The following is a 24,435-nucleotide window of genomic DNA, read 5'->3' on the forward strand; positions in this document are numbered from 1 at the left end:
TGGTTATATACGATATACAATACAATTTCATCTACATGCTACATTAAATTCATTTCTCTTTTGGACGAGACCGAAAGACAAATTAATGTAAAACTGAGGTCCTGGCTCCCTGCTCCCCCCATAACTCCATAAAGGGGGGCAGTGTAACATAATCTTCAGAGAGCCTGGACTGTAACTCAGATGTTGCAGGTTTGATGCCAAGCTTGGGAACTACCACTGCACCTTGGAGCACAGTACTGCTTCAGTAAATATCCAGCTGTATGAATGGATGGTATGTAAAGAATGTAAGCTGTGTAAATGTAAATTCCCAACCTGTATCTTTGAATCTGGCCACCTAATCATCCCCCAGCTTATTTTACATAATTATCCCCGCCCTCTCCACCAAAGCCGAGCGTTGTGGTGCAAAGGCCTGTCATGCATACCCAGGTAGGTGCTACATGTTTGTGTGGGTTGAGGCAATTTTTCTTCCTTCGCTGTAACTACCTATTTTGTGAGATTAAAGGAGCATATACCTGCAATCCATCACTGTCATCAATTACCCCTTATTTTACGCTTCACACTGTTTATCCAGAGTGATAGAGTTGCATATCAATGTCATGCAGGTTGAGCGCGTCAGAATGCATTGTTGAGATGGGAAGCGGCACCTGAAGTTGGGGGCAGCGTGGGCTCCATGGGGACCGGGGATGAGGACAGGAGGCAGCCGGGGGAGAAGGTGATGTCATCCAGGCAGATGTCCCCCCTGTTGCCCTTGCCGATGCTGCCCTCGAACATGACCTGGAAGTCTTCGGGGGCGGCGAGGTCGACCTCGCGGCGCTGCCAGTAGTTCCCCTGGTCCCCGGTCAGGTTCAGCAGGAGCTGGTGCTGGGTGCCGCTCGCCCGGAAAACGCTGAGCGTGCCGACGCCGTCCCCAGACATGTGCAGGTAGAAAACCATCTGAGAGGAGAGGGGGAAACGCGATGAGGGTGTACCCCTTAAAAGCCTTATGTCTAAGACAAGCGACACCGCTGAATTGAAATGCAAAGGCTTTCATGGCATAAGGGCCTACAATGTGGTGTGGTGTGGAACTGAGGTACTCTGTCAGTCGTCAGAAATGATTAATGGCCAAGAGTATAACATTCAGCGATTTATTACAGCAGACAAGGCTGAATAACAGAGACATTGACAAAGACAGACAGACATGCAGTTGGGACACGTGGGAGTCATGTGTAAGATTCTCCAAACTATTATTTCCTTTCTCCGTGACTACTGTTGGGTTTAAAATTTTTCCACCTGTAAAACATATGCTAGCATACCATAACCAAATACCCATATGTGTGGGTGGGCCCACCTACAATATCACAAACCCTTTTAAACAGTGTTTAACTAATTCGTTGCAGCTAATACAGAACAACAGAAGGTGCATAAGAAGCACAAGATGAACTTTGGTGCCTAATACAGCTTAATGATGAAGTACAACAAAAATAATAATCTAAGATTGTGTGGTCACACAAACCACCCCCCCCCCCCCCCACAAAAGCGGTGCCTGTACCAAATTAACGTGACAAACTGAAGTTAATTAATTAGATTTATGGAGCGGTGATCAGAGACCCAAAAGGGGCACAAGTGTGCAGCGTTTAATGCAGAGATGCAGGTGCAGGAGTGGCATAAAGCTGAGCCTCCAAAGTTTAACTGGTGCCTGTCAGCTGAGTGTGTGAGTGATTGACGGGTCCATTGGACTGTGTGACAGACAGCGTTCCGCTAGGGCCAGTCCATCCATCACACCGCCGCCTCTCACTGTCGAAACACAGAGGCGCGCTGAAGACAAGCTGGGGGAGGGGGGGGGGGCATGGGCGGGCACCTTCTCCTTAAATGTCCCTCCGAGTTTTCTCATTTACCAGGTCTTCAAAATCCTCAAGGAGAGCATCAATTTATTATTTCTGTGCGGGACTGTCAGGTGTGAAACGAACCAGTGGTAAACAGCCAGGTAATAAGTCCACCACACATTTGGACTCCATGTGAGCCAGCACAGACTCTTACTGGTCAAGATTATGTAGCTCACAACATTCACAGCATGACCATCTTGAGCAATCAAAGACCTTTACGTAGCTTGCTACAAGAGTGTAGGTATAAAAATATGCATGTATTTTTCAATATATCGCTCAAGGCAGGAATTTCCAAACCAGGATACGGGCGTCGAGTCTGGATGGAACTTAAACCATCGCAGTATGTCCTGGCTAGGTTTTAAAATACTTTAAAAACACACAGATTGGCCTTTACCAGATGAAAGGGCTATGCTCCCTATCCATCGCAATGGCCTAGATTCAAGGAAAATTTGTCCTTGACGTTGACTTTCAAATAAATGAGACCATTCCTATTTTATTCACCAATACAGCATAGAAAGACTTTCAGTGGACTTTCGAAAGAAAGGGGACAAAGGGACGGCACTTACCTTGCACTCCCGACTCCGCCAGCTGAAAGTGGGGCCTGAGATTCGGGCGACGTCGCCCGCTGACTGTGGGAACGAGCTCTCCAGGTAGATGTAGTGCCCGGAAGGGTCCCTCAGCGTGTGGTCTGTGGACGGGCCTGTGCCCCCAGTAGGGGTGCTTCCGGCCTTGATCAGCCAATCGAAATTGTCCTGCCTGCACTGACGCCAGGAGCACAGGTCAAACTCAAAGTTGCACTGGCTGTTAAAGCCCCCTGCAAACAGACAGCTTGGGTCAGCAGGCATCATCACAGACAGCACGCTGAGTCTTTCCACAGGCAAACACAAACACATCCTGACCTGAGTGTGCAGGCTTTAAAAAAAGCCCACTGATAACCCCACTCCTGCACAGCAACAGCTCTTATGCGTCACTAAATCACACAGTAAGCCAAAAGAGATTTTAATCTCAGTGTTAAATAAAGGTTAAATAAAATTTAAAAATAAAGTAAGCCTGTGTCAGGATGACAGGATCCCTGTTAAACCACACTGTACAGAATTAAAATGTTTACAACGGATTCAAAGGATTTTCAGCAAAAAAAGATAGGTGAAATGATTTTCTTTTTTTCAGTCCATCTGAGTGCTAAGCTCCAATGAAGATAATCTACGTGGAATCCAAGAATTCCCTTAAAGGAGATTATGGTGAATGGCATTCCTGTATCAAACACTTCACAGTGCGGGCTAATCCCCCAAAATGCTTCCTAAAGCTTGTATGCGCAGATAGCATCTAATTAAACCTAACGGGTTTGAGGAAAAGGACAAGGCGTATCTTACTGCAGATGTAGGGGTTCTCGTCAGACCAGTCTCCACAGTCATTGATGAAGTCGCAGAGGTGGTCTTTGGGGATGCAGTATTTGTTGGCGCAGGCGTACTCATCTGTCCTGCAGGGTCGGTCTGGGACCAGCAGCGGCATGCAGTTTTGGAAGGACACATCATCCAGCACAACATCTCCCATGTAACTGATACCACGCTTGGCCCGCAGAATCATCTGAATGAATCCAGAGATAGAGTATGGGGAGCAGGAAGGGGATCACCCAAACAATGGAGAACAGTCACAAACAAGTTTTTTTTGCAGTTTGATGGAATCGGACTCGCGCCGACACACACAGAGTGAAGCCAAGTATTGGAGAGGCCAGAGCCATGTAAGAGAATCTCAGTCTTTATCAGAATCTGTCATAGTCAAACACAATCTCATTTGTTCACATCATCTCATGCAGTACAATCCCCTGCTCTCACAGACTGTACCATTGCCTGAAAAAAAATCTCATGTGCCTTCATACAATCTATAATAGAATCTCTTTCAGTCAAGTGCACATATCTCAGAAATATATACATGTACAGAAACAAAGTCAATCAATGGTCTGTATGAGACTGCATAATAAACTGTGTAAATAATACAACATACTGTAGCTCTATCAAGCGCAATGTAAGGCTAACATGAAATGCAACCACATACTTAGGACATCTTTCTAGAAGTTCATATGGCAGTAGCCATTTTGACCAATTCAAGTGTTCATCAGAAGAAAGGCCAGTGTGCTAACATCCAAAGCCAAGACCTCAAGAGAAAATATTTTGTCCGTTTGTCGTAACATGATTCATTGTATTCTAAGCAGTAAAGGGCACTCCAACTTCAGATGGTTGCTCAGTTCAGCATCTTGACTGACTCGCCGCGGAAATAGGAATTTGTTGATAAATGCTAACGAATGGCCGCGCGGGTGCGTGAAGGTCGCGGCATTTCCGGACTCGGATGAGTTGTCCCGTTTGAAGTGGCTCGGCGCGAGCGGCCCTGTCCTAATGTAACCCCACAACCCGCTCCAGGAATCCGCCTCGCACGCGCTCAATGGCTGCAGCTGTATTAATGCTGATTGCATTTGAATCAGGGGGACTCTCATCCCAACATAGCATGACTGCATCTCTAATAAACCGCGGAAACACGGCACAATTCTCCACTTCGACGCTGAACAAAAAAAGAAGCATTAACCGCCATTAAAGCCAGCTTCATCCACCATTAAGATTTCAGCTGCCTGTAGTACTGACCAACTGCAGCATGTGGTATTAATGTAGATGTATATAATTCAGGCATATCAATTATGAATGTTCATTATTAATATAAGACTCACTATGACTTTTATCTATATGAATTCAGCAAACAGTCTTCACTGGAAGTGACTTCTGACACCAGCATATTTTATCTCCAAACGCATTAATTGGTTACTGCGTGATTAAATGTTTATTACCCCACAGCTGGGTGCTCGTTGTTGTATATTTAAGCAGTGCACAGCAATTGTTCCATTAAAGAGAAGGCTTAGTCAGGCTAACGGACCTGGAAGTTATGGCGAATGCCGAGGAAGACCTCTCCCCTCTTCCACCTGCTGCCCTGGCTGCCAGTCTGGGACCACAACTCATGGGTGACGTTTTCAAATTTGCCGAGCACCTAGAAACCAAAAACAGGACAAGGACCGAGGACTGCCATGTTATAATAATAATAATAATACACTTTATTATTATTATTATTATTATTATTATTATTATTATTATTTGTATCGATTTTTGCGATCCCAAATTACTTTCCTTCTAGTGAAGAGCTCACCTCATCCACCACAAATGTGTACACAGGAAAATAGCCAGTGTTAAATCAGCTCTAAAGTATATGTGTGAAGTATATTTCACACTGATGCAGCACATCTGTACCCCAAGTGGACGCATATAAACACCATTGTGGTTCAAAACACCACTTATTTCACATAGTGATGCACAGCAGCCTCTCTGTACCAGAACAGTCAACACAAGATGGAGGGAAGCATTTAACCAATTAAACTGGGGATGATTACGCGTCCACACTGAGAGCAACTTGACCCAGTTACCATTAGCGATAGCACGGTTGTACCTAAGAGTAATTCCATAACACTCCCAGAAATTGGTCCCCTTTAGCCACACCCACCCATGGCTGGCCTCACCTGCAGTGTTCCCACGGTGAAGCCGCTCATGTGGTACCAGAACACCAGGGTGCACCGGGGCCCGGTGGCGGAGATGACGGGAGTCAGGAGGTCAGTGATGTGGCCGTACCCGCCGTTTGAGCTGTCAGCATACATGTACCAGCCCTCCGGTGTGCCACTGGGAAGGAAGGGCAGAGATTCAGAGTCCCAATATGACAGCCTCACAAAAACCTCATCAGTCCGGGGGTCCTGGGCCCTGACTGACGTGGGCCCTCAAAAATATTAGAAACCCTGATTTTCCCAGGTGATGGGGCCCAATGAGAGATCTTTTCATGAGTCCCAAAATCCTGGGGGTTACATCAGTCACACTAAGCCACAAAAAATAAGAAAGGATACAGAGGCCTTTATTCAATCGAGATCAGTCCTTAATGTTTAATAAAGGTAAGAGAGACTGAGACAGGTATGACTGCCGCACTCACATTTTTTGGGTACTTCAGGAAGTTTCAGTTCAGCCTGATTGAAGTGCTTCTGATGAAAACCAAACCTCTATAATCTCCAGTACATTGAGGCCCGAACCACAACACATCCACCACCCATATAAACACAGGCCACCGCCACCCTGTAGTTAAAACAAAAACAATGTATCTCGTGTACTCTAGTGCACAAAAGACCCATTCCCTGTACTCAAAATCAAAACACCCTCTCCCTGCACTTAAACAAAAGACAGCAGCACGCCCACTTCCATTCACTGAACGACGGCGCTTGCTCCACGTGAAACTCGATAACCTGCACAAACTCAAATACACAGAAAAACACACTCTGTGTCCATAAAGACACTGAAAAACACACAACACAGCACCCACTTAAAACACATACAGTAACACCCACACACTGTACTCAAATGCACATTACACCAACTCCCTGCAGTGTAACACACACACACCTACTTACAAACACACGTTACACACTTCCTGCCCTCTCGCGTACATAAAGACCCAGACCACATACTCAAAAACACCGCTCAGCCACACACCCTACTCTTAGCCACAATCCCATTGAGAAAAACACAGCTCTGGTCTCACGGCCACACAGAACAATCTTTATTAGTCAAAAGACACTTGACCTGGTCAGGCTCCTCAGGATCCAGAGGCCTCTAGGGGGACTCTCAACCTGTCAATTACAACCTCAGGATATGACAGGGCATCTGGGGATGCACAGCCTCTCCAGGCAAAGCTCCTCTTCCTTCTAAACCTTTTACCGATTGATATCTCGTGCTTCGGCTGAGCCCAACCCTGTATAGGAGAGGTCACTGTGCAGCCCTGAGCCCAGGGAAACAGAACAGCATCTCTCATTCATTTTCAGAGCTACTGGGATCGATCGTCCGACAGCGGAAAGCACACCCCACGGTGAGAAACACCCATGCCTGTCTGCACCTGAATCCTGAGGCCTCCCTCTGAGGGACCAATGAATCACGACCAGCGGGCAGTTAGCCTCCAACAGCACAAGCGCTTCTGAGCCCTAATCAAATCCACTGTCAGCAGCGGCTCTATAACCGCACAGTGAGCGAGAGGGTCATCCATGTCTCAGCCCCAACAAACACGTGTGAAGCCTGACTTGAAATAACCTCCGCTAGCTGAGGAGGCATTATGCCAAGGAAAACTGTGAGACCTGGGGTGGTCATTTTCTCAGGCGGGGGTGCATTCAGTGCAGAGAGGCTATCCAAGTGCACCAAGACCCTTGGAGGCATGTGTGAACAATCACAATGCCACTTTGACAAGCAGACTCCCATCATTTCCCGTTCTATATAAATACTGACTTGAAGGCATTCGAACTGGGAAATACGTCAGTGACTGCATTTATGTTTCAGGTCTTGAAAAAGTGACTGTAGAAACAGTTACACAATTGTAGGGTCTAGGTTTGGTACTATAAATATTGAATATCAACATTTATATACAGTATATAATGTGTCTGTACTGTATATTTAGAAATAAAGGTTTTCTGAGTTTGTCCATCTTTTCCTTCATGAGTTAATGATGTTATGAACAGGGGCCAAAAGGAAAACATTCCTGTATTCCTGTATCCTGTATCAGCAAAGCTACTTTGATGCAGCAGTAAGTAGGGTGGTTTGAATGACTCCTGAAAGTAAAACCCGTTTGCGATACTCATGAGGAGAGGTGCTCACTGGGTGTGGTCAGTGGCCGGCCTGTGGAACTCCTCCCCATGGTGAATGGATTTCCCCTGGCCGCTCAGCCAGCTGAAGGAGTGGATGGAGCGGACTGTGGACGGCCAGCTCTGAGACCAACCGCAAGTGTTGCCCCCCTCAAAATCGCACACCTCATTCACTGTGGAAAAAACAAGACAAAGCGCAAAGCCAAACTCCAGCTCCTCTGCTTCAGTTTATCAGTTAATCCCTGATAATACTCCAAAGCCGGTGCATCTGCTGTAACTTTTTCTCCTCTACAGTGGCTCAATTATTCTGTCCACCCAAATGGGCATGAACTCAAAGCAGGAGTTTTGGGAGGTTTCCCATTTTCCTCACCAATGTTTTTGTAATTCTGATGTTGTAGTTCAGATATTTAATATTTTTATTCTACCATGTTTTACAGTAACTGTAAGCTAACATATCTCATGAATTGTTTCTAAGAAATTAATTTGAGTGTTCTGACGAAATTCCTTGATAAAACGACAGATTATATTTCTTCTCAGGAAATGCAATAGTCATATAAAAAAGGGATTGTGAGAGAGACAGAGAGGAATAGAGAGAGAAAGAACAGGAGAGAGAGGAAAAGTAAGTGGAAAAGAGAGAGAGAGAGCAGGAAAGAGAAAGGGGGTATTATTTTCGTATGAAAAGTAAGTGTGGCCGCCCACCGCAGTAGAGTTCATCCGTTCCTGCAGAGCAGTCATGGCGGAAATCGCAGCTCTTCTGCCGATCCACGCAGTCCCCGGTAACATCGCACACCAGCTCCCCTTCGGAGCAGCTGTTAGGGCGCTCTGTGGTTGTGGTGACAGTCCCTGGGGGAGTCGTGGGGACCTCCGACGGCAGGTCCCCTGAAACACACAGTGCGGGGATGGGGGGATGGGGGGATGGGGGGAAGGGCCAGGCAACCAACAGTGTAAATCTGTGGAGCAGCACTTGCTCTTTCATTATAGTTATATAACCCAAACGCTCTTATGCTGGTCAACTTGGGAGAGCATATAAAATGATTCAAATTGCCAGGTTCAGGTACAGTCATTAGTAATAATAATTCAAAAATACAGCACAGCTGTAGTTCTCAAGGTTGACCTGAAATTATTTTTATCCACATCAATAGCATCAACTATGTCATGATCGGGGGACGATGATATAATTAGTACCGTCATATGGGATACAATCCAGGAAGGACAAGTCATCGATGGCAATGTCGCCGTTGAAATCATCGCCCACTGTGCCTTCCACCAAAACCTATGACCAGAAAGGACATCATAAGTCCAGGGTTGTCAAGCTGTTCACCCTTGTCACAGTGAAACAGCCAATCATACGATGTGAAATGCGTGATGCAGCCCATCACATGATGTGGAATGTGGTGGCTAATAACAGTGTTCTCAACAGTATGTGACTCATGGGTCATGGGGGATATTACTGGAATTGCAAGTGCAAGTACATCTGTGAACAGACATTACAACCGTGGTTAGCAAACCCTGTTGGACAAAATCTTGCATAAAACTATTATTTCTATGGTGATGTGTTTCTGTGGTGATGACAGTGAACCGTATATATCTATGGTGCCCTGTTCTGCTGACAGCAGATCTGACCGCAGTTCATTGCTTTATTGTCATTCCTTGCACAAAATTGGCTCCCGGAAGTTTCAGCCCACAGCCTAATAATTCAGACATTGACAGCAACGCGGCTTTGCACTTTGAACAATTGTCTGCAACCCACTGCAAAAGAGTTCGGCTTTGTCGACTCAGCAGATGTGAAGAAAGCAAAATTGTGACTGCGCACAGACATTTAGCCTTCTGAACGACAGATGCTTTGTACAGCACCTGGGAGCGGTCACAGAATGACGGCTAGGTACTGTCCATGTATGCTTTATGAGAAATACATTAGGACACTAGTCAAGGAATGCCATGGACACTAATAAGAAACGGGCCAATTGATCGCCCATAAATTATGGATACAGGTTTTCTTTTGTTGCTGCTCTTATGGCAGACACTAGTGTACCTTGCCTTCAGGAGGTCACTCTGGATTAGCTAGTCTGCTAATTAAATAAACAAAATAAATAATAACACCAATAAATAAAAAGATTATGATATCAATAAAAAGATATGCACAACAATAGTAATATGAATAGTGGTGTACGGCCATTCGTTATTTTTGGGTGGGTAGTGTGAAGCAGAAGCTCTGGTCGCCCCCGTTCTCTTACACTGAGCAGAGAACAGCACCGGCCCAAACGCCCCCACCATGGCAGGAGAGCACCATTAGTGCTAATGAGACTCACATCCTCCCCTTGTCAATGCAGCCAGATCAGCCTGCGAGGGTTACAAGGTTAAGTAGCGAACGACCCAATCCAACAAAGAGCAGAATTATGGAAGGTTAAATAATAAGCAATATCCTTCTCTGTGCTGTTTAATATATTGTGTAAACCTCTGTTCAGGAGTCTAATCATTTTGGTTTGTATTCATACTGAACCCACCCCCCCTCCCAAAAAAGTATGTATTAATTATTCAAGAATCTATTCTGCAGCTGAACCACATTTCCTCTTAACAATTTATTGTTCAATAAGCTCCTTTAAATTTCTCCATCAACAAACTGTAATGAAAAAACAAGCAGTTCAGCTGTCAAAGTGCAGTTCTAATGCAGGCTCTCTGTTAGCTAACAGCAGCTCCAGGACCACATCTCATAGAGACATTAGTGCCATTTATTCTCCAGCCAGCAATACATGCACATGAATTTAATGAAATGATTTTTTGCTTTGCTTTACAACCACAAAAAATAATTTCCATGATCACACACTACACAACTACACCTATGACTAATTCCGGTAACTGACTTCCAGCAGCAGTATGTTGTCTCAATTCTTGTGTACCTCTTTTAGAAAATAACATTCCAGCCAAGCTGTTTTAGGACTACAACAAAGAATGGCCAATCTAACAAGACAGTCATATACCAGTATGAAATAATATATGCCTGGATGGATATTTTCAGTCTCAAAAGGAAGAAATGCCAAGGGAAAAGAGGCTAGTCGGCAAAACTATGCAAAATGAAAAAATTACAGAGAAGGAATTTCTATTTTTTAAATCACATTATAACTCACTTTTCTTCCTCCAAACTTAGACATTTTAATCAAAGAAATAGCTTAGTCAAATTGCAATGTTATTTATGCTGAACCCAGTCTGGTCATCACAGTTGACACCAGGCAGTACTATTTGTTATGCTAATTCAGTTAGCTAGATAACATTTTTCTCATCTCAAACATACTGTTTTGAAGCTCACTGAAGGCTGAATTTATGTATGGGATGTACACAAATAACAGTAATAGGCTGGTTATGCTTTATAATGTTGTCCAACTAAAAGCCCCAATAGGCTTTTTCTCAAAGGGAAAACTGAACAAAGTAAGTTGGATAGCGTTATGCTCATTGGGTTGTCTTTTGAGAACACTGGAGAGAGAGAGAGAGCTTGGCTTTGTCTGAGTCCATGGTCTTATCCCATGACTTTGGAGGTCATGATCAAGATTCAGACCAAGACCACGTTTATGCCCACAGAGTGTGAATGTCCATACTAAGACCAGGAGATCATCACTCCATCTCTGGTGTGAGAGCATGTGCACGCAGCATAAATGAAAAAAACAACAACAACAATAATAATAATAATAATAATAATAATAATAATAATAATAATAATAAACTACCATGGCAGGTAATCTGGGTTCTATCCATGCCACATCAGACAATTTCCTGACAGCAATATTATCAGCAGCATCTTCAGACTGCAACAAAACCTGCACACAGTCCTGCCCTCATCCTTCCATTTTTCTTCTAAATCTCAAATTGAGTTGGCTAAAATCAATTGGGTGTGAAGTGTAGAGGTACTTCAGGTCAACCCTGGGTAGGTCTCTGTTTCTCCATTCCAACTCTGGTATAAAAGGCCATTGGGGAATGAAGGGAACAAGAGAGTTGCGTGTTATCCTAATCAGATACTGACTGAAAGATATTTTTAAAATACCATTAAGGATGAAGCAGGCTCTTCTATTTTAGCGAACAAGAACAATAAATATGTTCAAAATGCTACTGAAATCAGGTAACTGGGAGTCATTTTTAGAAAGCAAACATATATCTCCTCAAATTAGAAACACCATGAAAAATTGAGGTCTCCAGCCTGAAAAAAATATAATAGAACTGACAATGAAAAAAATGATTTAAAAAAATGACCATGGCTGTCTTTCACTGTCTATGCCTCATTTTACTTGTCACCTGCAGAAATATATCTCTGGCATTAAGGGACGGAAAAACCAAATTAACTGCACTGCTCCAAAACATACAGCGTGACTTTAAATAATTTTTTCTAGGCACATAACAGCGTGGTTCGGAATAAGTCCCTCACAGGCAGTTTGGCCTTTTCACCGGGCCTTTGACATTCACCGTGGTCATTAATATACATAGAATAAATTACCGAAGAATGCTCGGACAGATTTCATTGTGTCATCAAATTAATAATTATTCTGACAGTGTGACCTCTTTAACCCCGCCCGAAACACAAATGAGGGTGTCAGCTTTGGAACTGATCTACAGAGAGGTGCCAGATTTCATTATGACCACTAGAAACCTAGAGAAACAGAAATATCTGTGGTCATTTTTATTATAAAAATCTACAAATTTTTCTATTTGAACAATTTGATCAACAAAATAAGACTTCAGCACACAGAACATACTGAGATAAACACAATGATACCACCCAAAATTCACGATAGATCCACTGAAAGCCGTGCAGCTGTCAGTCCTACAACAGTTTGTGGCTGGTGTCTTTCAGCGCTCCTTATCAAAATGTATCTCAGCCCTGGGATCTATCCACTGTGAAAGTCTCATGCAATGCTCCGGTGCATTATAGCTTATTGTGGCTCTGTGGAGTGATCAATTTGGAAACAATATGGGTATATTTTGCTCACAGGACTTTTTTTTTTTTTCTGCATTCAGGCTTGCAATATAGTCCCTAATCCAGCTCTTGTTTTCTTTAGGTTTTTTGTAGTTTTTATATATATAATTGCAGTATATTGTGATTTTCATTTTTTGGGGGGGCAGTATTGCTTTTGAGGGTGTGTCAAAGGCTTTTAAAGCTGGATGAGATGGCAATACTGGATACTATGAAGAATTCCCACATCAATGAAAGATTCACAATAGAACATCTGGAGGATCTGAAAGCCATGTGAAATGCACTGAACAATAGTTTGGGGATAAAAGAAATCTAAGGAAGTACCCTGAATTACCCACCTTCTAAAAAAGATAAAAAGAAAACCTTGAGATCAGCATTCATCCAGGTTCATCCGACCATCTGTTCCTGTATCTAAGAGCTGCACACTATGAAAACACACTTCCCCCTCAGGTGAAAAAGCAGCATGGAGGCTGGCTGCCCTGAGCACATGCTAGTTAGAGAATATTTACCCTGCAGCAAGAGGAGCTTAAGAAAACACCACGACTCTGATATCACTGTGAGGGGAGCGAAGAGTACAGACCAGCTGCATCCTTCACCTCCTCCTGCACCTGATTATCATGCTTAAGCACATCATTCAGTCACCGTCAATCAAATACTCACCTTCATCCTCAGCCTCGTCATCAGCATACCCAAACATGCTGATCCGCAGCAACCATCATCCTCATACACCCTTCATTGTCATGATCATCCTCATACTTCTTTATTACCATTATGATTATCATCGCTATCATACTCTTCCTCCTTCTCATCATCATCATAATTAATACTATAACTGGGTTGACTGTACCTGGAAGGGCCGAATGCTGCTGAGGTAGAGTGTCTTCCTGTGCCACAGGTTGCCCTGCTCCCCCCAGCGTACCCAGAGCAGCTGGCCCCGCCCACTGGCCGTGGTCCTCAGGTACACGGCCAGGCTGAAGATGTGCTTGCCGAACATGTGGTAGTGGAAGCGGAATGTGCAGGGGCGGCTGCCCTGGCCACGGTTGGCGGTGGGCTGGAAGCCGCGGCTCACCAACAAGGCCGTGTCCCTGAACTGCTGCGGGACGGAGGCCTCGATGAACAGGTAGTGCCCGTTCACGTTGCCTAGGGTGTGGTCCTTCCAGGGGCCCGTGTTGAGGGTCGGGGTGGGGCCCTGGATCCTGGTCCAGTCAAAGACGTCGTCCAGCTTGTCCTGCATCCAGTTGCAGAGGCCTTCCTCAAAGTTGCACATTAGCTCCGGGGCTGCAACGACAAAGCATAGAGCAAAAATGGTGGCGCATGGATTCCACGGCGCAATTAGCATGGAAAGGCATGGCACAGAGTGGAGACTCACAGCAGCCCTCCTCGTCCGAGCCGTCCCCGCAGTCGTCCACCAGGTCGCAGACCAGCTGCCGGTCGATGCAGGCCCGGCTCCTCTTGCAGTGGAAGCGCTCGTGGCTGTCGCATTGGGCGACGGGCGGGGGCAAGGAGCAGTTGTGGAAGGTGATGTCGTCCAGGGCGGAGACTCCGTCGAACATGCCCAGGCTGAGCTTGACCAGGGAGAACTGGAAGGGCCGCGTGATGCGGCCCAGCTGCACCGTCACGGGATGCCAGCTGCTGCCCTGGTTGTACAACGTGCGCCACACCACCGTGACGTTCTCCACGCCGTCGATGCGAAGGTACATGTCCGCCGCACCCACGGAAAGCCCGTAGTTATAATGCCTGGGAAGGATTGCAAATCACGTCCGCACATAACAGCCTGACTCATCTATGTTTAATGATGGGGTTTATATCCCTAAATTTTATTTTAAAGTACGGTGATGTAAATTAAAATGACAGTTCAAACCTATAAATATCCAAAATCAGAGGAACGCTGCCAGATTACGTCCCCTCCTGTGCAGAAGTTCACAGACCATGTATTTTCTCTTTTACAATCTGGTCTTCATGGGCACCAGCCTATAATGTGTGCCTGTTTAAGCTCTGGGTTTGTCAATAGACATGCTGCTGTATGTTTCCCTGCTTGCAAGTGTTTCTAGTCATTTTCCATGGATGGTTATGGCAGGCGCTATAGCATCATTGAATTGGGATCTTTATGCATTTCAAATAAAATATTGCCGTGTCATATTCAAAAAATTGAAAATAACATGGCAAAAAAGATTTCTAACAGTGCAACCATTTTTAATGAAGATTTCACTAGCAATAGCTTTTCCAAATAGTACATTGATCTTTACACACCATTTAATGTTTTGAAACAGAATTTGTCTCTGATATTCAGAGAGAAGCACTGTGACGCTTCACCCTGGTGGTGAGTCTATAGAGCATGCCAAGTCTCACAGCGATGGAAATGGAGGGTTTTTGAGGACATGAGGAATGTTTGGGACTTCACTGGATCTGTATCCAGCTCTTTGACGTTTATCTGTTTTAATATAGTTCAGATGACTGTTCAGTGCAAATAAAAACATGATGAAAGTGAACAGCTCCTCACCAGAATGTCACCATGCATCCAGAAGAGGACTGTTGAAACTTCGGCCCCCGGAGGTAAGCTTTTTGGGCGAGGTTACTTCTGTTCTTTAGCACAAACATGAAATGGCCTGCACAGATAGATAGATAGATAGATAGATAGATAGAGAGAGAGAGAGAGAGAGAGAGAGAGAGAGAGAGAGAGAGAGAGAGAGAGAGAGAGAGAGAGAGAGAGAGAGAGAGAGAGAGAGAGAGAGAGAGAGAGAGAGAGAGACTTTAAAAATGCTTTAACTTCAAAAACTTTTTTTTTTTTAAATGCTGCAGGCATTTTAAAAAATGGCTGTAATTCAAATAATCTACTGAGGTATTCCGTCTTAATAACAGACTCAGGGGCTGTTGATTTGTATCCATTATTCAAGCAGCTGAGAAAGCATTTTCCCCAAGTCCTGCTCTGTACTTCAGGAAAGGTTCTTTAGTGCTCAATCCAATCTGTGAGGGGGTTTATTCCATTTGTAGCCTTTTCTACCCCTCTTCAAAGCCTAAGACTCGCATTAATTTTCAGTGTCTGGGGTAATTCTATATGACTGCTTCAGCACAATATGAAATGTCAGCCATATCAATCAAGGAATGGTACGTGTTGGAACATCTAATAACTCATTGGCCACCATCCACAATATTTTATGGTAATCCAATATGCTGAAACATCAGAGCTAATTATCACTGGAATCCTTTGTATTCTACCGTTTAAGGCCAAGAATGCAGTAGTCTTATTCAAATTTCGACGCCCAAACCTATAGTAGCTAACATTCAAGCTAGCTGGCTGGTAGATTGCAAGAGTGTTCAATGCCTAACGTCGTTCTGCTCTGGTGACGGCCCGCTGACCTTCGGTGGTGTTGGTGGTGTGGTCCTGCGGGGGAGACTGGCGCTGGAACTCCACGGGTACCTCGGCAGCTGAGCTCCTGTACCAGTCGAACCCGTCTCCCTCGGCGAACTCGTACCAGCCACACGAGTCCCGCTCAAAGTCGCAGTGTGCGGCTGTAACAGAGACAGCACAGGCCTGCTGTTAAACTGCGCTCAGGAGAACCACAGCCAAGCTGAAAGGTAGCGGCACAAACATGACCATATGGATGAGCAGTGATTTTGAATCTCGCTACAAATTCCTACTGGACAAGTGAGACATTGTCTTTAGATCTTCAATGAGGTGGTTCATGCAAACAGTTCTTTCATGAATTCAGTTGACATGGCTCTTTAACTCACAAATACATTTTTCTTAACTAATACAGTTTGGCAAGTTAATTTGGTGATCGTTGAACTTGCTAAACTGTGCTTGAGAAGAAAATGTACATCCAATAACACGTAATTGCAAATAAAAGTTAAGTGAGAATGTTGATTGAACACGGGATACTGTCTATACACAGTCCTCAGATTCTCTTTTACTAAATGGACACAAAAGGGAACAGTTTGGGCTGTAATGATGATGAAGTCTTTATTACTGAATTACTGAAGTACTGGATCGTCACGTTAATTTATCGCACTGCTAAGTTCTGTAATAGGTTTCTCCCCTTGTGATAAAGTCTCCCCCATTTAGGTGGGCCGCAGACAATGAGCCATACACAGCAGAGGTCTGTGTAACGATTTTGTCAGGCAACAAAGTGCTGAAGCTTGATTTCAAGTTATAGGGCCAGCTTTGGATTGGGCTATTGAGATGTTCTGAACCTGGAGCTCTATAAAACGCAAGAACCTAAACACGAAAAAGAGTAAGTTAAACAGTAACATGTCTGCCCAACAGCCACAGTAAACAGACCAATTTGATCAACCTGAGAAAGCAAGAGCCATTCACCAGAGTCCGTTTGTTTGGAATAAGAATGTGATTCTTCCAAAGTGAGTGTGCTCGACAGTTGTCTTAAACCCATAAACTTTATCAGAATTGACTTTAATCCATGCATCACAGAACATAGAGATTGTAATATTTGTCTCAGAAATGTGTTAGAAAAAAATGTGCAAAAAGAACTGATAACACAACTGAGACCTGCTGAGTCCAAATCTCTCCCGCTGTACTCACGACAGTCTGCCTCGTCCTCTCCAGCAGAGCAGTGCGGGGTGAAGTCACACATTTTGCTCCTGTCGATGCACTCCCCATTCCGACAGCGGAAAGAGAGGGGTGGGCACTGCGGAGCAGGTGAGGTCATGCTCATATTTGCTGAAAACAAAACAAACAAAAAAAAATAGATGCAATTTTGTTTCTATGGTAGATATTCCATGCCATGTATCTTCGGTGACAATTGAACATAAGTTTAAGCACAAACTTCCACAGTGACACATCACTGTGCAATATGCGTGTGAGCCAGGCAATAGAGCTGGAGCCTCAGTCTCTCTCCTGTTCATAATGCACCCAGGCCTGTTGGGAGTGGGGCCAACTCCACATTTTATGAATTTCGCATTGAAGCTCACGTATCTCCAACAGAGCCAGACTCATAATGTTTGGTTATCTATTTAATAAAAGGAACCTGCATTGTGTAGGAGATTTAACTCCACCTGCTCCATATGCCAAGTCTAATAAAAGATAATGCTGTTGCACAGAACCCGGCCTCTTAGAACAAGGAGTGATTTCACCATTTCAGAGCCCTTTTTCAATTGTTATTGATTTTTTTTTTTTGCATTTTTACATCAACCTGGTTGTTCTAGACATCCTGCATTCTCTTTGTTGGAGGTTATTACTGATGCATGTTTAATCACTGCTCTGACCACAGTCCCATGCAACAAAGAACAGATGAGGATGCAGTGAGGTCAGAACATACTCCATTAAGGAATTACACTGTTTTTTTTTTTTTTTGTTTTTTTTGTAACTGTGTTTTATGAGGAAAGGAACACACAAATAAAACAATAACTGTGTTAGACCAATTGACTGACACATCTGTATTCACCAATGCACAAATTGGCCGTGGCATTACACAGTATGCTACAGTAAATGTGGCTAATATAATGTGTAGACACGTATGAAGTGCCTTTCAGCAATAAGAGATTTCAGTTTTGGAAAGATAAGTGCATTTTAGTACAGTATCTATAACATGCCATATTCATAACATATTTAAACAAAGCCATTGTCTAACAAAGTGAAAAAATACTGTGGCCTGGTCAATGTTCTCTCCTTCTGTTGGCTCTCTGCACAAGCATCCAAAAAAAAAAAAAAAAACTGTGAAGAAATGTACGAGTAAAGATACTTTAGACTTACCTTGTATGATTCTCCAGCTGGCTCTCTCCCTAAAATCTTGACTCCCGTCGTCCTTGGCAACAGAGACGTTCCCGTCCAGCCTGTGAATGTAGTGACCTGGCACACCGACGGCCTCCAGAGCCGTGAAGCCAGGCAGCCATTTGTCTCTGTGCGGCCAAAAGGAAGCCCTCACTGAGTCTGCCCCGTGCCCTGGAATCTCCTCCACAAACAGGCCGCGGGGGCCGGAGGGGGGGTGCGCCAGATAAAAGGAGCTGGTCACTGCCCACAGGAGAGAGACTGAGCCGACCAGGCCTTGGTAGAGCCCTGGGGAGACCAGCCTGAACACAGCTGAGGGGTCGTCAGTGACGTGAGACACTTTGGCCAGCCAGTTACCGTCCACCGTCAGGCCGAGAGAGTCAGAGAGGGAGCCGCCGCTCAGGAGCATGACAGGGCCGTAATCTGTGGAATAAGAGCAGGCGCACACGGGTGTGGGGGCGAGGAGATAATAATCACATGTATGGATCTGCATTAGCATGCGATGCACACACGCTTGTGTGTCAAAGCATGCAGAAACAACACCAATTGCTGCAGAAGATGCTATAAACTATTGATAGAATAAATAGCCTACCTAATGAACCAGACCAGAGGGGAAGGTAATACAAAAAACCTGGCAGTGGAGTCAACTGCATGATCACCATCATTCACTTATTCACGTTAACTACTTTATGCAAAATGCCAGTTGTTTAAAGTTACACCAAATCCAGGACTATGGCCCCCACTATGCCACAGAGAGGAAATCACTATGTCTCTTTGGGGAGGGGACTTATTGGTTTACTTTAGTAGTAGTGTGCCAAGCAGTGAGCCTTTTTGGCACCATTCTTTTACTTCATTGCTCACTTCAATGTCAAGTTGACTTGTTTAGAGTTGAATGCTTTATTTTTATTTTACATTTTAACACAGACCACCTGGATCAAATGTTCTGTAAATAGTCTACAGGCAAGGGTTTATTTATTTATTTACTTACTCACATTTTAATGAGGTGAAATTGCACTGCCATATTCCCAGTTCAAGGCCAAATAAATCTTATCTCCTGGGTGGCATCATTGAAGGATGATATGCCCTGACTCTGTGAGAAAATCTATAAGGAGGACCAAGACGCTCGCTCTGTTCTTTTCCATAGATAGAACATCTTTGCACTGACTGGAGAGTCCAGAAAAGTCGCTGTGAATATTATTCAGGCAGGACAGAGAGATTCCTCTGGAGCGGCGTGCTCTGAATGTGGATACATGGGCTCTAAAATTTATAACCAGAGGTGAAAAGTACTTTGGGCTATTAAGCCAAATATTTTAACTGGATGGTGAGTAAAATAAACAAACAGCTGTATTTCTTTATATGCCTCCATTCACAGGTGGTATTTAATTGAATCGCTGTTTTCGGTGATTAGTTCCCCATTTTTTATGGCACCAAAGCACCAAAATGCTGGTCATACATCTTTGAGAGCTATTTTTCCATAGCTACAACAGTAGCAGGAGATGTAAAGGGGAAAGAATGACAATAAAGGACATGCACAGGAACAGTAAGAAGCCTCTGTATGTGCCAGGATGACAGATCACAAGGCCGAAATAGCTGATGATGCTTTCCCTGCCAAAACCATGCTATATGTTGGGATGTGAGCCAAGCTCACTGCCCACCGTGATCTGTTTCCTTGATTAATTTCTTGCCTGTGATGTCCGTGCTGGTCTCCGGAGGTGTGGTGTTAGCCGGATGGCACTCTGGCATCAGGCTGATGTCATCTAAAGCCACCATGGCATGAGCTGCATGCAAAGAGGCCTGGAAAAGAACCTGAGGGGGATGGGGGATGGGGGAGATGGGGGGATGGGGGGGTCAAATTAATGGAAACATTCTGTGAGCACTTCCTGTGTTTACCACCCCATGGGACATTCTGAATGCTCTGGAATTTTTTATTATAGGTTTGCCCTCATTAGAGGTACAAACCACAGACTCCAGGCCAATTAAAGCATCTGTCTCTGCACTGCTACTGATTACGGGCTCATATTGCTTGACCAGTTGCTGGATAACAAGAGCCTGGTTCCTTTCAATTTCATTTTAGGTGCTTCTGTTTTTGCACCGTTTAAAGTCTCTCTCTCGCTCTCTCTCTCTCTCTCTCTGTCAACATTCCGTCTTGTGAGAAAAGTTTTAGCAATACATGTCATATGAGTAAAATTTAGCAGTATACATGATCAAATTTACCTGGAAAGGAATTCCGCTCTCGAGGGCTACTGGATCTATGTTCACCTCTGCCCTCTCCCACCCTGCATTGATAGTGGGTTCATTGATGACGGTACATTTCCTCAAATCTCCTCCCAGCGCTGTCCGTGTGAATAGGACCAGTTCAGCTTGCCCAGACAGCCGGTACCAGAACCTCAGCTGTGGAGATGACCCCAAGCAAACATAAAGTTGGCGAAACATAGTACTCATAAGCCTCACGGAACTGTGGAAATGTCGGTCTTAATTGTGGTAAACAGGAGTTCAAAGAGCAGAGCTGTGTTACTTGACAGGGAAGAGACTGTTCCTGTGCCTTCCGCAGGGCTGGACTGGCGAGCTGGGCTACGATGGTCTGCTCAGGCTGTATGCTGGTGCTGATGAAAGCAAAGGACCCTGAGGGAACGCGTAAACGCAGCTGTTCAAATAACGATACTTGGAACAATAAAACTAAACACTCTTTCATCCATAAGTTCTTGTGCAACTACACCAAATCTAGAACTATGTCCTCCATTGTCCCAAAGAGAGGAAATAGCTATATCACATGGGGTGGAAGTCTTAATTGACTGACTTATGTTCATGGATCACCAGTATGATATGTTAGTGAACATTTTTAACAGACTTCACTACACTATTACTTGTTTCATTGCCAATAATTTACTGAAAAACATCATTTTGCATTCCAATTACGCATTTCAGCTCAGAAGACCGCATTGTGCGTGAACATCTAGCAGGCCACCATCCATCATCCACCATTTTCACTATAAAATTAATTTAGACATATCAAGTTTCCTTTGCTTTTCTTACTGCTCACTCACCATTCCCAGTGCCTATTGTGTGGTCTGCCCCAGGGGACTCTGGGTAATTGACTCTGCTCCAGTTTGCATTGCCAGAGTTCAGCTGCTCCCAGCCACACCAGTCAGACTCAAAATCACACGTAGTATAGCTGGCTAAAATATGAAAAGAAGGGGAACAACATTATTGTCCTGGTGGGGGTTCTGTGGACGAATAAGCATGGAAGAACATATCAACAAAGGAAAAGAAAATTTTATTTGCACAGTGATAATGATCAGGATATTCAACTGCAAGGGCATTATCACCAAGATTAAAATAAAGAAATCAGAAATAACTGTGTATTTATGATTATTAAAATCATCTAAGTGTACAGACTTAACACTAAACAAGGCTTGGGGGGAAACTGATAATAAATTTACTTCAGTATATGTAGAAGGATGGGATTCAACATGTACTAATGAGGTCAATCATTCTTTTAGTCAAAGTGCATGCCCTTTCATTTTGTAAAATCGCAAATGCCAAAAGGTTCAGATTGGTGGATACCCATTATTTCTTGCATCAACAATGGATGCTCTGCAAAATGATGTCCTTCAGTTTTCTTACCAAAGATAAGAAACCTGTTACAGCCTTGGACAATGGATGAATAAATGGTATTGGTCAACACACTACCAGTAAACAAAAAATAATGAGGGGATATGGAGGGAAAGCTGCTATTGTTCAGACACTTTGAATAGCTTGATGACTCCAAATTGCTCAATTTTTTTTCTGAAAGATGGTCAATGGTAAATGGACTGCATTTATATAGCGCTTTTATCCAAAGCGCTTTACAATTGATGCCTCGCATTCACCAGAACAATTAGGGGTTAGGTGTCTTGCTCAGGGACACTTCGACATGCCCAGGGTGGGGGATCGAACCGGCAACCCTCCGACTACCAGACAACCGCTCTTACCTCCTGAGCTATGTCGCCCCTGTACATACTGTACAGCATTTGTCAGAATGTTCTCCATGTCAACCTTTTAATGGATAACTCATACTCTTAATACCCTGAGATACTCCAAAACAAGGCCAATGCCACTTGCGTGTACAGCTGGCAACATTGGCGCCTGCTTTATTATGTGAGGATAAGTTTGAGGTGTTACACTTTTTAAATGGTCCACAAGATGCCATCACACTTTAAAACACATTTTGTTACATGTGGCAGTTGGAGTCAGAAGGACAGAATGCTGCAGTGACTTTGACCCTGCTACACTCCAGTGAGTCACAACAGAAGTGGAATTTAACTGGCCCAAACCAAAAGGCCCACAGCACTCCAGAGACTACTAAAGTTGAATTGTCTGCAAAAATTAAAAACATAGATGTTTTTTCCACTGCCAGTTGACCCCTAGCACTTTTAATGCCGGGGGGACCTTAAAGTTCACAGGCACTTCATGGATTTTCAAATGAGAAAATCGATGTAAGGTTGTGACCTCCATTTGTTTTATAGAAAAAGAGAGTCGGGATATAATCCTGTTGTGTGAATTATAGGGGTACTAAAGATTTCCATAAAGATGGGGATGCTTCAGGTACTGAAACAGCAAAATATGGTTGTGCCTAAAGAAATAAAGTGGAGTATCAAAGAAACATAGTACAAACATGCAGCACGCTTAGCCTATAAATTAGTGCATTTATCTTTGCTGTGAGGTCCATACTAGACCAGATGAACAGAAATTAAAATTATTTATCTGAAACACTGATTTAGGACTGACACAGTGCAGCTACAGCAAGGTACAATATAACACTCAGTGGGGTGGGGCGGGGGGCGGGGTGTGGGGTGGGGGTGGGCGTTGAATGGTGGAACGTGTTTAATGAGTTCTGTGTCCAGTGGTGAGTGTGTGTTCTATGAAGTGAGTCTATATGCTGTAGGACCTGCTGGTGTTCCTATAAAGTGGGAGTCTGTCCCACTTTATAGGAAGTCATTAGATTCTGTCTTTAACGTCATGTGTCTTTTTTTAAGATGGACACTTGTGGGTAGATTCATTAAGAAAAAGTATGACTATGAGTGCAGATTATGTTTTTGTTGTTATTGTGTTGTGATGAATGCTATCCACAGCATATTAAATACTGATTCACCAACTCCAAATAGTCCGTGAGTGCGTCTCGCAAGTACATTTTCAGTGGCAAAACATTACATTTCGAACATCAGCTCAGCCTTCATAATATATTCCTTGAGTGAGGATTATGCCAAGATTCAACTTCTATGCTGCATTAGTTTACATTTGAGGCCAAGCCTCATTTCCGTTGTATGAGCCTAATTATTTTTTATTTATTTGAAAATGGGTCTTGGAGTCAAGTTACACTATATGACCAAAAGTATCTGTGCACCCCTTGGTCTGGGGCTGCTTTTCATGGTTTGGGCTGGGCCCCTTAGTTCCAGTGAAGGCAAATCACAATCACTTTGTAGACAATTCTGTTGTTCCCCAACAGTTTTGGGAAGGCCCATTCCTGATTCAGCAGGACAATGCCACCGGGCATGGAGAAGTCCATATAGAAACAGTTTTGTCAAGAACTGTGTGGAAGAACTTGACTGGACTGCACAGAGCCCTGACCTCCGCCCCATACCACACCTTTGGGATTATTTGGAAAGTCAACTGCATGCCAGTCCTATTCGTTCATCAGGGCCCAACCTTATTAACGTTCTTCTGGTTGTATGGAAACAAACCCCTGTAGCAATACTCCAACATCTACTATAAGGCCTTCCCAGAGTGGTACTTGTTATAGCAGCAAAGGGTGGACCAACTCCATATTAACGGCCATAATTTTGGATGAGATAGTTGGAAGTCAGTATACACATACTTTTGGCCATGTAGTGTATCTTAGCATACAGAAGGCTGGTTTTACTCCCACCTATTTTTAAGTTGAGTAAACTCTCATTCCATATCTATAATTATAAACTTGCCTGTAATTTTACAAGGGACTAAATTTAATGCAGCACATAAATATTGTTGCAGGAAAGTGAAGTTGTTTCAATATATCTCAATTCAAAGAACAGGACCATGTTGAATGAATGATTGTTATTATGATTATGGTTTTTCATTGGAGTTGTGGGATACTTCTCTTATACCAGAGAACAAACTACAGAAGGCAAGTTTAGTGGTGTCTTTCTTGTACTGTATTCAGCCTGCAATGGCAAAT

The 24,435-nt window shown here is 43.9% G+C and overlaps 1 protein-coding gene across 2 annotated transcripts in view; it reads right to left on the reverse strand.

Annotated features, from left to right (window-relative positions):
• Positions 1 to 24,435, reverse strand: part of malrd1 (MAM and LDL receptor class A domain containing 1) — an 80,620-nt gene that overhangs the window by 45,776 nt on the left and 10,409 nt on the right. For both annotated transcript variants that reach the window (XM_035412855.1, XM_035412854.1), the window contains exons 11-28: positions 21,287 to 21,418; positions 20,758 to 20,864; positions 20,457 to 20,633; positions 19,928 to 20,048; positions 18,228 to 18,665; positions 17,058 to 17,195; positions 15,878 to 16,030; positions 15,021 to 15,126; positions 13,890 to 14,257; positions 13,368 to 13,798; positions 8,749 to 8,836; positions 8,263 to 8,442; positions 7,577 to 7,736; positions 5,416 to 5,572; positions 4,782 to 4,892; positions 3,233 to 3,446; positions 2,429 to 2,676; positions 645 to 933 (exon numbers count right to left, since the gene is read on the reverse strand). In XM_035412855.1, coding sequence (XP_035268746.1) covers positions 645 to 933; positions 2,429 to 2,676; positions 3,233 to 3,446; positions 4,782 to 4,892; positions 5,416 to 5,572; positions 7,577 to 7,736; positions 8,263 to 8,442; positions 8,749 to 8,836; positions 13,368 to 13,798; positions 13,890 to 14,257; positions 15,021 to 15,126; positions 15,878 to 16,030; positions 17,058 to 17,195; positions 18,228 to 18,665; positions 19,928 to 20,048; positions 20,457 to 20,633; positions 20,758 to 20,864; positions 21,287 to 21,418 — 3,618 coding nt within the window. The remainder of the gene's footprint in view (positions 1 to 644; positions 934 to 2,428; positions 2,677 to 3,232; positions 3,447 to 4,781; positions 4,893 to 5,415; positions 5,573 to 7,576; positions 7,737 to 8,262; positions 8,443 to 8,748; positions 8,837 to 13,367; positions 13,799 to 13,889; positions 14,258 to 15,020; positions 15,127 to 15,877; positions 16,031 to 17,057; positions 17,196 to 18,227; positions 18,666 to 19,927; positions 20,049 to 20,456; positions 20,634 to 20,757; positions 20,865 to 21,286; positions 21,419 to 24,435) is intronic.

Source organism: Anguilla anguilla, chromosome 4 (genome assembly GCF_013347855.1).
Source record: "Anguilla anguilla isolate fAngAng1 chromosome 4, fAngAng1.pri, whole genome shotgun sequence".
NCBI lineage: Eukaryota > Metazoa > Chordata > Actinopteri > Anguilliformes > Anguillidae > Anguilla > Anguilla anguilla.